Genomic DNA, 17,455 nt, shown 5'->3' on the forward strand with positions numbered 1-17,455 from the left:
CTAGATTTATTTCTTATAGGCAGGGAGCAAAATTATTGGCAGGATGAGAAGTTAACCCAGCTTGCAAACAAATGTTGAACATTTTTCATGCTTTTCAGCCTGTTGCATACAGGGTTGCCAATATTTTATGGCCTTTCTTGATTCTTCCCTATATTGATAGGATGTTGTGATGTTGAATGTGTTTTTTAATAGCTAATTAATATCGTTACCGTTTACCTTTTGTTTTTGCTCAAATATGCACATCTATTTTGTAGTGAGAAATATTTGATGAGTCTAGGTTGTGCTTCATACAGAATAGAGCCATTGATCTTCAAGGAGTAGATTTGCCGATGTTCTGTTATTATTCCTTACCATAGGGGTTGGAAGCGGTTGCATATTGGATTTCAAGAAATCCATGCTAACTTTTGATAAGGATTAAGTGTTTTGGTGTGTTGTAACAATCTCTAATCTCTCTCATATCTTATTTTCTTGATTCTTTTGTAGGAATTTGCAGAGGAAGTAGCTATATGCATTCTCAAATTATGAAAAATCAAATAAATTTTATGAGGGTATTTGGTTACTTTAGTCTCATTATTTTAATGCACTTTTATTCCTTTTAACTTCATTCGTTGTGCTAGTACCTTATATATTGAATATCTAACTACTTTAACTAGCACGTTGAGACAATTTTATTGGTGTACTCCTTTAAATAGGTTAACATAGTTTGCATGTTTCAATCCAAGAACAAGAATAAAAATAAAGGTAAATGATGTTGTATTTTTGGAAATATTTTCAAGATGCTTTTGACTCGTAGAGTTTGCAGGAAAGGTTTTAACTAGAAATTCATACTTTGTAGATATCTTAGATGCCTTTAAAGAAAATGAGAGTTTATATGGTTTTATAATGATGGAAAAGTTGAATGACAGTGAAGATGGTCAAGTTGATTATGCTCTCCAAGGGGAAAAACTTTCTCAATGCATATTCTCCATTTATATTTTTGGCATGCTGAATTGATATTTTTTTAGTACTTTTTGTTAGGCTTTGAGAACACATGCTTGCATTGGAGGTAATGACTATGTTTCTCTTTACAAATTTATTTGATGGACATTTTTTGTGCTATGAATTGTGATTGTGATGGTTTTGTTGCCTCAAAAATTCTCTTTTTTATTTTATTACTCAGGTTGTCATTAATATCTTAGAAAATTTTGATCATATTCTCATTTTCTTTTCATCACTGTATGCATGATGGAAAAGTCGTCTGATAGTGAAGATGGTCAAGTTGATTATGCTCTCCAAGTAAGGGGAAAAACTTTCTCAATGCATATCCTCCATTTCTATCTTTGGCATGCTGAATTGATATTTTTTAGTACTTTTTGTTAATATCTCATATCAGTTCTCTAAGCTTTGAGAACACAAGCTTGCATTGGATGTAATGGATATGTTTCTCTTTATAAATTTATTTGACGAGCATTTTTTATGCTATGAATTGTGATTGCGATAGTTTTGTTACCTTAAAAATTGTCTTTTGATTTTATTACTCATGTTGTCATTTATATCTTAGAAAAATATTGATTATATTCTTGTTTTCTTTTCATCGTTGTTTGCATGGTTTAAAACCAAGGATTGAAATTTTGAACCGTATCGTGCGATACGGGCGAAATTTGTTGTTCCGCCGATGGAGCGGCACCGGAACAACATCGACTCCGCGTTTTCGACCGGGAGATGCCGCCGGAGGCGTTGCGCAACCTCGACGGCCCGGCGACGCCACCGGAGGTGCTGCGTAGGCCCAACGACACCACCGGAGGCGCCGCGCGGACCCGACGACACCACCGGAGGCACTGCGCGGTCCCGGTGATGCCTCTGCGCGCAGGCCGCGCGCAAGGCCGTCGCAGTTTTTTTTTTGTTTTTTTAAACTTGAGGTTTAATTGAGATTTAAATAATCAATTCTTAGTTATAGTTGGGGATAATTTAAATAGGTTTATTAAAATCTATAAAATTATCTTATTATTTTTTAAAAATATTTTTATTTTTTATTTTTAAATATTTAGATTAAATTTTTTATTTTAGTTAATATATTTTATATTTTACAAATATTGAAACTATATCGACATGGTACGATACAATACCGAAACTGTATTGTTCCGGTCCGGGATCGAAACCTCAACACAGCTCGATATTTTAAACCTTGTTTAAAACTTGATTTAAAATTTCAACCCGTGCCGAGGTTTCAATCCCTAACAGGAACAATAAAATTTCGGTACTAATTGAGTTTCAGTATTTTTTAAATATAAGGGTGTAAACGAGTAAAGCCGCTCGTAAGCTAATCAGGTCTCAATTCGAAAAAAATTCGTTCGATTAAGTTAATAAGTTGAGCTCTAATCGACCTTGAGCTTGATTTCAAGTTTGAAAACGTTATCGAGTCAAACTTGAGCTTAATAATATTGGTTTGCGAGCTTGTGAACGTGTTCGTTAAGATACTCGTGAATATGTTTGTTAAGATTCTCATATATATATATATATATATATATATCACATGAATTAGAAATAATATGTCAACGAGTCGAGCTCGTTGACACATGAAGGGGAGCCTTGGCGCAACGGTAAGGTTGCTGCCATGTGACCTAGAGGTCACGGGTTCAAATCCTGGAAACAGCCTCTTGCCAAAGGCAAGGTAAGGCTGCGTACAATGGATCCTTTCCCCGGACCCCGCATGGCGGGAGCTTTGTGCACCGGGCTGCCCTTTTATGTCAACGAGTCGAGCTCGAATTAAGCTTGTTTTACTTTTAAATAAGCTATTTTCAAACGGATCTCGGATCGTTCGTGAACTATTTAATTTCATTATGAATCAAGATCGAGCTTACGGAAAAACGAACCGAGCCGAGCTTGAACCTCTTACTGTTTGGCTTGGCTCAATTGGAATACACCCCTATTTAAATATAAAATATATCAATTAAAAATAAAAAATTTAATCATAATAATTAAAAAAAAATAATTTTTTAAAAAAAATATATATTAAATTAATTTGATAATTTAATTAGATTTTAATTAAGCTTATCTATATCAAACCAAGTTAAAAACTTTTGGCCCCTTATTATGTGACGCCTCTAGGCCTGCACGACACGTACGGATGCGTCACCGAGCCAGCATGATATGTTTAGACGCGTTGTCAGTGGGATGCGTCCATAGGGTCTTTGAGCAGAACGAATTATTTTGCCTGTATAGGAACGATACGAGATTTTAAATTATGCTCCATACTACTTTTGTATGCTCCAAATCCTACTCGGAAAATTGCCATAAATACTATCTGATCAAGTTTCTGCCTTGTTTTCTTCAGAAACTACTTGACTGCAATGATTTGCAGTTTTCTTATGTGCTCATGTGAATTCTCACTCTTAGATATTTTTAGGCCTCGAGGAAAATATCCATCTTTGTGAACTCAAATATTCTTCTTGGAGCTATCACTGAAGTTGGGTATCTTTGTTGTGCCTCGATTTTTTCAAACTCTGAAGAGGCAACAGTCCACCTTGTTAAACCAATTTTAATGACAATATTTTCCTCTTTTGAAGGTTCCCCAGTTACAGGTTTTGGTGGTGAAAGGGATTTTAATGCATCTCTAACTATGAAGGTTTGCCTATACTTTTTATGTTTGTTTTGCTGTCATATGCACTCTTAGAATTATTGTACATGCAGGCTACTTTCGTCTGCACTTGAAATAACATTGGATAATTCTGCTATTTCAGTTTCGGGATGAACTGAAGTTAACAATTGGATATGCATTTCAGGTCCCATCCTGGAAAGTCTTAAAATAATTATTATAGACAACTTCATTTTATAGCCTGACAACTGGTTTAACTTTTTGATACTTCGAGGGTTGGTAAAAATGATTTGGTTGTGATATGACAGGTAATGGAGTTGCCTATGATGTCCTTAACTCCTAATTATCCAACAGCAGTTTGTTTTTGTCAAGCAACTTACATATGTACCTTATTCCTGCCTGGCATTATGGTTGCACAGGGGATGAGAAGGAACATTTGAAGGTCACACTGATCCGTATTTACTCTTCTTTGCAAGGTGTAATATCATGCTTGCCTGATAATGCACTTGTCCTGCAAAAATAGAGAAGCCAAAGTAGTTGATTTTGATAGTTCTGTTATTGTTGGTGATGATGGACCAAATATTGCTACTGCACTAATGAGGGAGAGGGTTGCTCAGCAGATACATGCAGGTATGCCCATATCTAGCTATGTGTATCTATCTTGACCTAATTTTCTGTTGTAATTTTGACAGATATATACTGAAAGAACGGTCTGAAGATGGTCTACTTCTAATACTTATCATTAATATAATAGATGCTTTAGGAAATTTTGGTAAGTGGTCTGCACTATAGATATATATCTAGCAATTCCTTAATGATAATGATATCCTACTGATATAAATGGTTTGCCATTTGTTGTCCTTTCTTTTTCATAATGTAGCAAGCTTGGAATATGACAAATGGTCAAGTCAAAATCAGGCATGGAAATTGGAGTCAGCTGCTACAATTGAGCCTCCATGTAACTTCATTATATCTACTCATGCTAGAGGGAAAAAGGTACTTGCTGTGAAATTATTATCATTGCACTTACCACCCAGTGGCTATTACTTGGACTTAGGTACTAGTGTTTCTATTGTTGGCATTGAAGGTATGGTGGTGGGTAGATGAAGAGTACAATGTGAAGTAACCCTTACTAGTTGAAGTACTAATTTCTGTTCAGACTATTGTATTTGTTGTGTGCTGTCACTTCTAAAATTTAGTAGGAGAATGACATTTACTCATTTGACTGACGATCTTGTTGATGTTAAGATAAAACAATCAATTCAGTTAATTTTTTCATTGTTTTCTAATCTTTAGGCTTGCTGAGAAGATCTCTTTCAAAAATGTTGGAGTGATGGTCATCATTAGTTTCCAAGTGTGTCCTCACTCTTGAATGCAAACTTGCAGGATTCAAAAGCTCCAAAACATTTAGTACTAAGTTCTTGCTTAGTTCTTTCAACTCAAACTCTTTTCAGGCGTTTGGCAGTGGTAGTGTATTCTTCTACTGTTGTATTTATGTTATTTGTCTTAAATACATTGCATATCTATAAAGCTCCCATCATGAGTCATTGAAAGCTTGAAAAGCTATTATTGAGGAATAGGCCATCTGGGCATCTCATAAGTTAATGCATTTATATTTTCTCTCAAATGCAAGTTTTGCATTCTTTCAATTGTTTGTTAAATACAACAATCATTTCTCTAGAATATCGAGAAGTTTTTTCAAGGCTTCAGGTGTTGAATGAGGGAAGTTAGAAATTATTAAGTTAATATCCCAAATTAGTTCCTTGAGCTTTGAGAACACATGCTTGCATTGGAGGTAATGACTATGTTTCTCTTTACAGATTTATTTGATGAGCATTTTTTATGTTATGAATTGTGATTGCGATGGTTTTGTTGCCTCAAAAAATGTCTTTTGGTTTTATTACTCATGTTTAGAAAATTTTGATCATATTCTCATTTCCTTTTAATCGTTGTATTTATGGTCTTAAATCTCGACCTGTGTCGAGGTTTCGGTTATGGACCGGAATGATACAGTTTCAATATTGTATCGTGCAGTTATTGATATGGTTTCAATATTTTTTAAATATAAGGGTGTAAACGAGCCATGTCGCTCGCGAGCTATTTGGTTCTTGGTTCAAAAAAAGTTTATTTGATTTAGTTAACGAGTCGAGCTTAAACTTGACTTCGAGCTTGAAAACATTATCGAGTTGAACATGAGCTTAACAATATTTGGATCGTGAGCTCGCGAATATGTTTGTTAAGAGGCTCGCGAACATGTTCGTTAAGAGACTTGCTTATCATATGAATTATAAATATTATGTTATTGAGCTAAGCTCGAATTAAACTTGGTTTAACTTTTAAATGAGCTATTTTTGAACCAAGTTTGAGCTATTTACGAACTATTTAATTTCGTTACGAGCTGAGCTCGAGTATAAGAATTAAAGCTTGAATCGAGCTTGAGCCAACCTCGAGCTTAGGGAAAAACCATCGGAGCCGAGCTCGAATCTCTTACTGTTTGGCTCGATTCGGTTTGATTACACCTTTTATTAAATATAAAATATATTAATTAAAAATAAAAATGTAATCTAAATATTTAAAAATATAAAATAAAATATATTTTTAAAAAATATATTCGTAATGAGATTAAATAGTTTGCGAATAACTCGAGCTCGTTGCGAATATAACTCGTTTAAAAGTTCAATGAATATAATTCGAGCTCAGCTTGTTAACATATATAATATTTATAATTCATGTAATATATATATATATAGAAAAGGATATGTTTTTGGTTGTTTTTTTGGAATAATATTCCCTGTAGATAGCTTACTGAGGTCTTTGGTTAAGAGGTCTATACTATTCTTCCACTCCGTTGTTTGATTGTTCTTTTATGCTTGAGTTTCTAAATGTAATAATTTATTTTCTAATAATGTTATCTAATGGTTTAGTGAAGTTAGTAGTGCTATTATAGTATTATTTTATTGTGTTAAGATTTGATCTCCTTTCTTTAGAAAGTCTACCTTATAATAACCGTCCTCTTTGGTTTTAGAATATTGTTGTGTAAAATTTAAAGCTTCTTCATAATATGTATTATTATATTGTTGTTTGTTTATTTATATTTTAATTCATCTAAAATACCATGTATTGTTCTAAAATCGTGTTCTATTTGTTCTTTTGTTTTTTCTAAGAAGTTCTTTACTTGGATCATTAGATCTTTAGATTGTAATTCAAATTGTCTAGGTTTATTTTCTTCTATTATCTTAGCTAGTATGAGAAAATCCTTTTTCTTTGGAAGTGTAAGTAAATTAAGTTGATTAAATCTTCTATTTAAAGAGTCCTGAGTATCTTTCAAAAAAATCAATATTTCTTTTTAGATCTTTTAAGTCTTAATTTTGTTACTCTTCCGTTTGTATTAGTTGTTCTAAAGTTATATGGTTTTGGTTTTGGTAGATTTTTATGGTTCTTCCTAGTTCTATCTGTAGATCTGTAAGTGTATTTAGCTGTGTAGAACGTGTAAAACATGGTTAGGGGATTTCATCCTTATGTAACAATGATGTTTATAAAAGTCGGCTGTGGTCGCTGTTCTAGTTGGATAAAGAGCTAGGTTTAAGTACTCTAAGCTAGGAGTAGGGGTTGACGTCATATATTGTCATGGTCCAAGGTCTTAAAGCTCTGATACAAATTCTTGCAGGCTTTGTATTTTGTGTTGATTTTATGTTGAGTTTTTTTGGTTGGGGTTTTTGGATTTTTATGTGGTTGGTACAAGTTCTAGGCTAAGAAAGTAGGATTAGTCTTCTTGTCCTATTTATCTTCCAATGAGCCTCGCCTGTGAGAGAACTAGGTTTGGAACTCTGTACCGGCTTTATTCAGGTCTTATGAGCTTAACTTCCAGTTCTTTTCACAGTTACTGTTCATCTCGGTTGGAGATTACTTAGAGAAGGATTGAGGATAGAAATAGGATCAGAGTCTTCCTTTCTTGGCCTAGAAGAAGTTCTACTTAGGCATTAGTAAACCAAGCTAGTATTAATATATGCATAAGATTACATAAACTTGAAGACTTACGAGACTTTCAAGCAAAAGAAAAGCCAAAGAAAGAACACACTTACAATACTTGGTAGCACATTTGGACTAGTAACACTCCAAATACACTTAGATTACAAGAGAAGGAAGAGGGATGGAAGGGTGTGGAGAACTTCAGGTAGGAGGTCTTAGATGCCTTGGTTGTGTAGAGGAGGAGACTATTTATAGAGATTTTTCCTTAGAGGTGAAGGATGAAGGGAGAATCTTCTTTTGATAATGGAGTCTTCTTTATTAGTAGTGGAGTTTTCTTTTTGGTAATGGAGTTTTTTTTTTGGGAGTGGAGTCTTATAGAGTTTTTGTCATCGGTTCCTTGTTCTTATCTCTTGGTGCCTCGTAATGCTTGTTATTTATTCTTCTTCGTTGTTAGTGGTGACGTCAACCCTCCATCATGTTGTCTAAATTTGTTTGCTAACAGAATCTAACGAGGGTATAGAACTGGAGCTGGCAGACCTACGACGAGGGGTAGGGAGCCTGGTAGAGGCCATATGACTGCGGGCCAAGTATGCGTTAATAATATAAACTGACGATTAATGACTGCGGACCAAGGGATAAGAACAAGGAACCAATGACAAAAACTCTATGAGACTCAACTCCCAAAAAGAAAACTCCACTATCAAAAAGAAGACTCCACTACCAATAAAGAAGACTCCAATTATCAAAAGAAGATTCCCCTTCATCCTTTACCCCTAAGGAAAAATCTCTATAAATAGCCTCCTCCTCTACACAACCAAGGCATCTAAGACCTCTTACCTGAAATTCTCCACACCCTTCTATTTCCTCTTCCTTCTCTTGTAATCTAAGTGTGTTTGACGTGCTACTAGTCTAAGTGTGCTTGACGTGCTACTAGTCTAAGTGTGCTACTGAAGTATTATAGTGTGTTATTTCTTTTGCTTGAAAGTCTTGTAAGTTTTCAACTTTATGTAATCTTGTGCATATATTAATACTAGTTTGATTTACTAATGACCAAGTAGAACTTCTTCTAGGCCAAGAAAGGAAGACTCGGGTTTTGTTTCCTCTATTTTTGTCCCCAGTCCTTCTCTAAGTAATTTCCAAACGAGATGAACAGTAAATGTGAAAAGAACTAGAAGTTAGACTCATAAGACCTGTGCGGGCTTAGTAAAGCAGGGCTTGAAGCCATAAGACCTGAATAAAGCTGGGGCAGAGTTCCAAATCTAATTCTCTCACAGGTGAGGCTTACTGGAAGATAAACAGGACAAGAAGACTAATCCTACTTTCTTAGCCGAGAATTTGTACCAACCATATAAAAACCCAATGACAAAAACTCAACATAAAATCAACACAAAATACAAAGCCCACAAGAATTGGTATCAGAGCTTTAAGGCCTTGGACTATGACAAGATATGACGTCAACCCCTACTCTTAACTTAGAGTACTTAGACCTAGCTCTTTATCCAACTTGAATAGTGATCATAACCGACTTTTATAAACATTGTTACATAAGGTCGAAATCCCCTAACCATGCTTTACACTCTGGTTCTGCACTGCTAAATACACTTATAGATCTACAGATAGAACTAGGAAGAACCAAGGATTGAAATTTTGAGCCTTATCGCGCGATACGAGCAAAATTTTTTGTTCCGCTGACAGAGCAGCACCGGCACAACACCGACACCGCGTTTTCGTCCTGGAGATGCTGTCAGAGGCGTTGCTTGGGCGCGGTGACGCCACTGGAGGCGCCGCGCGCGCCTGACGACGCCTCCGCATGCGGACCGCTTGCGAGGCGTCACATTTTTTTTAAACTTAGGGTTTAATTGGGATTTTAATAATCAATAGAATTGGGGATAATTTAAATAGGCTTTATTAAAATCGCTAAAATTATCTTATTATTAAAAAAATATTTTATTTTTTATTTTTAAATATTTAGATTAAATTTTTTATTTTAGTTAATATATTTTATTTTATATTTTAAAAATACCGAAACTATATCGGCACGGTACGGTACCGAAACTATATCGTTCCGGTTCGAGACCGAAACCTCGGTACGGCTTGATATTTTAAACCTTGGGAAGAACCGTAGAAATCTACCAAAATTAGAATCATATAACTTTAAAACAACTAATACAAACGGTAGAACAACAAAATCAAGACTTAAAAGATCTGAAGAGAAACATTGATTTTCTGAAAGATATTCAGGACTCTTTAAACAGAATATTTAGTCAACTTAATTTACTTACACTTCCAAAGAAAAAGGATTTTTTCATACTAGCTAAACTAATAGAAGAAAATAAACCTAGACAGTTTGAATTACAATCTAAAGATCTACTGATCCAAGTAAAGAATTTCTTAGAAAAAACAAAAGAACAAATAGAATATGATTTTAAAACAATACATGGTATTTTAGAAAAATTAAAATATAAATGAACAAACTACAATATGAGAATACATATTATGAAGAAGCTTTGAACTTCACACAACAATATTCTAAAACCAAAGAAGACGGTTATTATAAGGTAGACTTTCTAGGGAAAGGTGATTAAATCTTAACACAACAAAATAATACTATAATAGCACTACTAACTTCATTACACCATTAGATAGCGTTATTAGAAAATAAATTATTACATTTAAAAACTCAAGTACAAAAGAACAATCAAACAACTGAGTGGAAGAATAGTATAGACCACTTAACCAAAGATCTCAGTAAGCTATCTACAAGGAATATTATTCCAAGAAAACAATGAAAAACATATTCTTTTCTAACTTATACAAAATGAGCCTTACAAGACAAACTCAAACCCAAAATGAAACATTTACTGGTCCTTCTAGAACCCTTAGGGACCTTTAACACAATACAACAATACCTCTAGTCATCAATTAGAAGAAACAATTGATGTTGAAAGAAATCTAGAACTATTTTCCAATGCACAATTAAATTCTTTAAATCCAAGACGCTTATATAATCATGGAGCTTTATCCGTCACCACTTTAGTTTTTAGACATCATAGAACCGAAGCCCTACACCTTCCAGATGGAGTAGAAGAAATACTTACCCTTATGATAGAAGAATCTGCCAAGCCTCTAAACGAATATGTTCGCGAGCTTACGATTCAAATATTGTTAAACTTGAGCTCGACTCGATAATGTTTTGGAGCTCGAACTCAGCTCGTTAACTTAATCGAACGAATTCAATCGAACTTTTTTTCGAACCAAGACCCGAATAGCTCGCGAGCGGCTTGACTCGTTTACGTCTCTAGGTGGAATGAAACTTTTCACTTGTATCAGGCGAAACGAGACGACATTTTAAACTATGCGCCATACTATTGTATGCTCCAAATCTCACTTGGAAAATTGCCAAAAACATCATCTGATGAGCTTTGTGCCATTTTTCTTCAGAAACTACATTAATGCAATGATTTTCAGATTTCTTAAGTGTTCATGCGAATTCTCACTCTAAGATATTTTTTAGGCCTTGAGGAAAATATCCGTATGTGTGAACTGAAATATTCTTCTTCGAGCTACCACAAAAGTTGGGTTTCTTTGTTATGCCTCAGTTTGTTCAAACTCTGAAGAGGCAGCAGTCCACCTTATTAAACTAATCTTAATGACCATATTATCCTCTTTTGAAGGTTCCCCGGTTACAAGTTTTGGTGGTGAAAGAGATTTTAATGCATCTCTAAACTATGAAGGTTTGTTTATACTTTTTATGTTTGTTTTGTTGTCATATGCACTCTCTGAATTATTGTACATGCAGGCTATGCTTTTGTTTGCACTTGAAACAGCATTGGCGTATCATCTAAAAGTTCTTGCAATAGCCATAACTTATGGAGGACCAGTGCTATTGCAGTTTCAGGATGAATTGAAGTTAGCAATTAGATATGCATTTACTGTAAGGTCTTAAAATAATTATTATAGAGAACTTCATTTTATAGCCTGACAACTAGTTTAACTTTTTTTATACTTTGAAGGTTGGTAAAAATGATTTAGTTGTGATATGACAGGTAATGGAGCTGGCAATGATGTCCTTTGCTCTCTTCTTGCGAGTCTGATTCTCTATTACCCTATCGACCAATTTAAGCATGCAGGAATTTCTGCCCTTAGTATTAAGGCTTATGCAGCTATTTGTTATGTATTGCTTGATTACTTGTTGTGGATGTGTGGGTTGTCTTCTATTAAGCTTGCTATTTCATTGATAGAAGAATAGCTTTGTAGCAAAGTTAGTGAGAATGAAATGAATGAAAAAGTGGTACCCCCTTCTTTGTTGGCATATTCCTACTCATGATGAACTCTCCTTTGTAACTGAACTCTTGGATATTCATTTCCAATCAGCTCTTGATGTTCTTTTCAAGATTTGCCTTACAAAAATGCCCATGGAGGCAGGTGATATAAAACTGCCTTAACTCCTACTTATCCAGCAGCAGTTTGATTTTGTCAACCAACTTACATATTCAAGCAAGTTTTTTAAGGTTGATGGCTTAAATTTGGCTTGAGATTTGAGTTCCATGTCCTGATCCCTACAAGCCATATATATATATATATATATATATATATATATATATATATATTTGAAGACACTATTATGTATTTACTTTTCTTTGCAAGGTGTAATGTCATGCTTACCTGATAATGCACCCTTCCTGCAAAAATAGAGAAACCAAATTAGTTGATTTTGATAGTTCTGTTATTGTTGGGGCTGTTGGACCAAATATTGGCAGTGCAGAAATGAGGGAGATGGTTGCTCAACAGATACATGCAGCATGTAGGTATGCCCATATCTAGCTATGTGTATCTATCTTGATCTAATTTTCTGCTATAATTTTGACAGATATTTACTGAGAGAAAGGTCTGAAGATGCTTATCATTAATATTTTCTAGCTATGTACTTCTAATACTTATCATTAATATAATAGATGCTTTAGGAAATTTTGGTAAGTGGTCAGCACTATAGATAGATATCTAACAATTCCTTGATGAGAATGATATCCTATTGATATAAATGTCTTGCCATTTGTTGTCCTTTCCTTTTCATAATGTAGGAAGCTTGGAATATGACCAATGATCGAGTCACAATCAGGCATGGAACTTGGAGTCAGCTGCTACAATTGCCTGCATGTAACTTCATTATATCTTCTCATGCTAGAGGGAAAAAAGGTACTTGCTGTGAAATTATTATCATTGAGCTTACCACCGAATGGTTGTTACTTGTACTCAGGTACTAATGTTTTTGTTAAAGTGTTGGCATTGAACACAGGTATGGTGGTGGATAGATGAAGAGTACAATGTGAAGTAAACTCTTACTAGTTGAAGTGCTTGAATTTATTAGTTCATTAATTTCTGTTCAGACTATTGTATTGTGTGCTGGCAGTCCTAAAATTTAGTAGGAGAATGCGATTTTCTTATTTGACTGACGATCTTGTAGATGTTAAGATAAAACAATCAATTCAGCTAATATTTTCATTGTTTTCTAATCTTTAGGCTTGCTGGCAGATCTCTTTCAACAATGTTGAAGCAATGGTCATCTTTAGTTTCCAAGTGTGTCCTCACCCGAGTGCAAACTTGCAGGATTGAAAAGCTCCAGAACATTTAGTACTTGGTTCTTGCTCAGTTCTTTCAACTCAAACTGTTTTCAGGCATTTAGCAGTGGTAGTGTATTCTCCTATTGTCTTGTTTATGTTGGTTGTCCTAAATACATTGCTTTAACCATGCACATTCATTCCTTTACTTATGTCTCTATGTTTAGGATGCAGTTTTATTCTCAACATGCATCATTGGTTTGCTAACTAGGTTAGTTTTTAATATTATGTCTTCCCCATGTTATGACTTTAATGCCCTGTTTACTTGGGAGGGCGGAAAGTAAATCAGAGGAAAACTTTCCTCAGGATGTATCCATCCATCGTTTACTTTCATAAATTTTTAAGAGAGGAAAGAAATTTTATCCATCAGCGGATCATTTTCTCCTCAAAATCTATTCCTCCGAAATCGGGCGGAACGTGGACGGACGGACGAACAAAATAAAAAATCTCTCCGATTTCTTCTCCTCTGCCGCTGGCGTGAATAAAGAATCTCTCCGATTTCTTCTCCTCTCCCACTTGTTCCCTACTTCCACACTCTTCTTCGTCTTCGTCTTCCTCTTGATTTGATCTAGCTCTGAATCGGATCATCGGGCATGGAGGTGGGAGAGGCGTGGGAGAGAGGAGAAGGCTGATCAGGTTGGGATAGTCGATCGGTTTGCTAGCTGAGGAGAGAATTGAGCTGCAGGGCGGCCGGGGAAGGTAAGGAATGGAGGAGGAGGAGGAGGAGGCGGCGCTGAAGGCGCTGTCGATGGACTACCTCAACCTGCTCATCAACGGCCTGGCGTTCAGCGACGTCAGCTTCGGGGTGGAGGGCCGCGTGGTGCACGCGCACCGATGCATCCTCGCCGCCCGCTCCCTCTTCTTCCGGAGGTTCTTCTGCGACGGCGCGGCCTCGCGGTCCGCGACGACGGCGGCGACGACAGCGATGGCGGCGGGACTGAGCCCGATGCCGAACTCGCCTGGGGCACGCTGCGCTGGCATCATCGCGGTCACCTCGTCGACGAGCAGCAGAAGATCCGACGGATGCGGCGGGCGCTGGACAGCTCGGCGGCACCGACCATCACCTCGTCGACGAGCCATCAGTTTTCTCACGAACAGGTCGACGCCTGTCGACCGAGCATCCTCCGTTTACTCTCCCTGCGGCGAGCTGCGGCGAGGGATTTCCTTTCTCTCCCCAGGGATTTATTTTCCCTAGGGATTCCTTTCTTTTCCTCATCCGCACTATCAAGTAAACAGAGCGTAACTGCTACAGTATTTGAATCTCACCTACACTGCATATCTATGAAGCTCCCACCATGAGTAATTGAACGTTGAAAAAGCTATTATTGAGGTATAGGACATTGTAGAATGATTGGGCATCTAATAAGTTAATGCATTTATATTTTCCCTCAAATTCAAGTTTTGCATTATTTCAGTTGTTTGTTAAATACAACAATCATTTCTCTGGAATATCAAGAAATTTTTTCAAGGCTTTAGGTGTTGAATGAGGGAAGTTAAAAATTATTAAGTTAATATCCCACATCAGTTCCTTGGGCTTTGAGAACACATGCTTGCATTCGAGTTGAAATATTTCTAACATGTAGTTAATAAATTGGTATACCGGCACCGCGCCGGTATAGTTTGGCACGCACCATAACCTAGTTCATCAAGGTGATCATCGTGTGACCAGGGATTAAAATCTCGTGCCGTATCGCCCGATACGCACGAAAAAATTTGTTCCGCCGTGGCACCGGCACCGGCACCGCGCCGGCACATGAATTCCGGCCGAAAAATGCTCCGGAGGCGTCGGCCGGGCTCGGCGACGCCTGCGGAGGCGTCGCGCGGCCTCGGCGACGCCTCCAGAGGCGTCATGAGGCCTCGGCGATGCCGCTGGAGGCCTCGCCCGGGGCCGGCGACGTCGCCAGGGCCCGACGATGCTCCACGTGGGCGCACCGATCGCGATTGCGCGATTTTTTCCATTTTTTTATTTTTAAAACTTTAGATTTTAATTAAATTTTAATAATCAACTTCTAGCTATAGTTCAAAGTTATAATTCGAGATAATTTAAATAGGCTTTATTAAAACCTATAAATTATCAAAAAAAATTTATTTTTTATTTTTAAATATTTAGATTATTTTTTTTATTTTAATTAATATATTTTATATTTTAAAAATACCGAAACTATACCGGCACGGTACGATACGATACCGAAACTGTATCGTTCTGGTCTGGGACCGAAACTCCGGCACGGCTCGATATTTTAAACCTTGCTTGTGACTATCATGTAAATGATTATCTTGTTATAATAATAATGTATTATTATTTTTCTTTATTTATTCACCTTCCTCTTATATTGTTATAGCGAGATTACAATAAGATTAAGCACTCATCTTCATTGTATTTCATTTTTTCTTTTTGACTTAATTTTTTCATGATTTTTCTCCTTATATGGTTATGTAGCTCACTACACTCTTGTTCTTGTTGTTCTTCCTTTTCTTCATTCTTTTTTCTTTCCTCTTTTCTTTCTTTTGGCTAATTTTCTTTTTCATCATATTGGTTTATTCTATTTTGTGTTCTTCTATGTTCTCTTCTATTTTAGCCAAATTTTCTCATCTTCCTATCTCTTCTAAGTGTCATCCTACTCTTCTTGTTATCTTTTTTAGTTGCTTCTACTCTTCAATAATTTCTATATGAATTTTCTTTTTTTTTTAAAAAAATTCTTTTATTAATATATATCTTTTTTTACTTTTCATCTTCTTTGTACTTTAGAATTTTCCTCCTTCCTCTAATTTGTATTCTCATCTTCATCTTTTTTTATCCTCTTAGATTCTCAATGTTCTTATAATTCTTTTCCTTTTCCTTGTTCCTTGTTACTTTTCTTCTCTTTAATTTCTGCTTTTGTCTTCATTTTTTTGGCATATTCTACATATTCTTATTTTTTATCTTGTTATTTTATATATTTTTCCTTTTGTTTTTTTTTCTTTTTTAATTTATCTTTTTTTTTCTTTTCTCTATTTTCATTATTTTTTGTCATAAATTTTTATTATTTTATTTATCATTTTAAATCTAAATAATAGATACATAAAGTTAGCATCTCATATCCATGTAGTTATTGAAAATCTAAAAGTTAGATATATAAGCATTTATCATTGTTTTGTTTTGTTTTATCTTAGTTCTTCTATTTTTCTTTTTCTTTTCCTTTTCATATACTCTCCCACCCTTTTTTCTTTTTATTGTTCTAGTCTTTTTTCCCCATATTTTCTTCTTTCTCTTGCTAAATTCTATCGCTTTAGTTCTTCCTTTTCTAGTAGATCATTTTTCTTTGTGTTCCTTCTTCTTCCTCTTTTTTTTTTCTTTTCTTCTCTTTACTTCCTTTTTATTTTCCTTTTTGTTATATTTTACATCTTATTCTTCTATCTTATTACTTTTTTCTACTCTTCCCTCTTCACATCTTCCTTTGTTTTAGTCTATGTTTTCATACGATCATTTTCTTCCTTTTTCCATTTGCTTTGGCCTCTTTTGATTTGTACCCTCCTATTCCTCTTCTTATTATTTATCGATCTCTGTCTTCTACCTACTGTGTTTATTTTTCTTTCCCATTTTTCTAACTTCTATCATTCTTATCATCTTTTTCTTTTTCTTTTCCTCATTATACTTTTCATCACATTTCTATTCTTGTTTTGCTACTTCATTTTTTTCTTTTCTTTAAAATCATTGATCTTTGGTTTAGTTTATTCTTCATCATCTTGTAGATGCAGTGTTGTTGCTCTTCTTCTTTGTATTCTTATTTTCTTTTTTTGTTGTGGATAATAAGAGGAAAATATGAACTAAACCTAATTTGAATTGAATGCTCTAGACAAGTGATTGATCATATCCCATTACTTAACATGAAAAAACTAATTTCCTATGCCTCAATTTGAATTACTATGGTCAATATATACTAAAATGGAGGCATAGAAATGCTCAAGCGACATCATAATATTTCTGCTTTTCACATTTCCAATTTAGATTTGTTATTTATTATTATTCTTGTTGATCAGCTACTAAGGAGACTTTATAGTGATACTCTAAACTTTTATTCTTTGCTTTCTTAAAGAATATCATTAAAAGATTTTTTTTCTGTATCTCCTATTTTTCTAACCAAATCAGATTGGCTTTTCTTAATGCTGAATATTCTTTTTGATGAATTGAATTGTTTACTATTACTTTAATAATGGCCGCAATTAACAATTTAATATTTTAGGGGCCTAAAGGTTAAAAATTCACTATTTTCAATACGATATATTGAATTGGTGTTTGAGAGTATGGATACAT

At 35.1% G+C, this 17,455-nt stretch overlaps 1 protein-coding gene and 1 long non-coding RNA gene across 2 annotated transcripts; both read left to right on the top strand.

Moving 5' to 3' along the window:
• Positions 1-3,545: 3,545 nt before the first annotated feature.
• On the top strand, positions 3,546-3,952 carry LOC141812635 (uncharacterized). The gene is made up of 3 exons (XR_012600315.1): positions 3,546-3,604; positions 3,720-3,761; positions 3,883-3,952. It is a non-coding gene; the product is annotated as an uncharacterized LOC141812635 (long non-coding RNA).
• A 122-nt stretch (positions 3,953-4,074) lies between these two features.
• On the top strand, positions 4,075-11,696 carry LOC141812634 (uncharacterized). The gene is made up of 4 exons (XM_074700649.1): positions 4,075-4,204; positions 11,218-11,277; positions 11,371-11,477; positions 11,590-11,696. Exons 1-4 carry the CDS (start codon positions 4,075-4,077, stop codon positions 11,635-11,637), a joined length of 345 nt encoding a protein of 114 aa, XP_074556750.1. The 3' UTR covers positions 11,638-11,696.
• The last annotated feature ends 5,759 nt before the right edge of the window (positions 11,697-17,455 follow it).

Source organism: Curcuma longa, chromosome 19, assembly GCF_044706935.1.
Source record: "Curcuma longa cultivar G26 ecotype Majalengka, Jawa Barat chromosome 19, ITB_CL_G26_1.1, whole genome shotgun sequence".
Lineage (NCBI taxonomy): Eukaryota > Viridiplantae > Streptophyta > Magnoliopsida > Zingiberales > Zingiberaceae > Curcuma > Curcuma longa.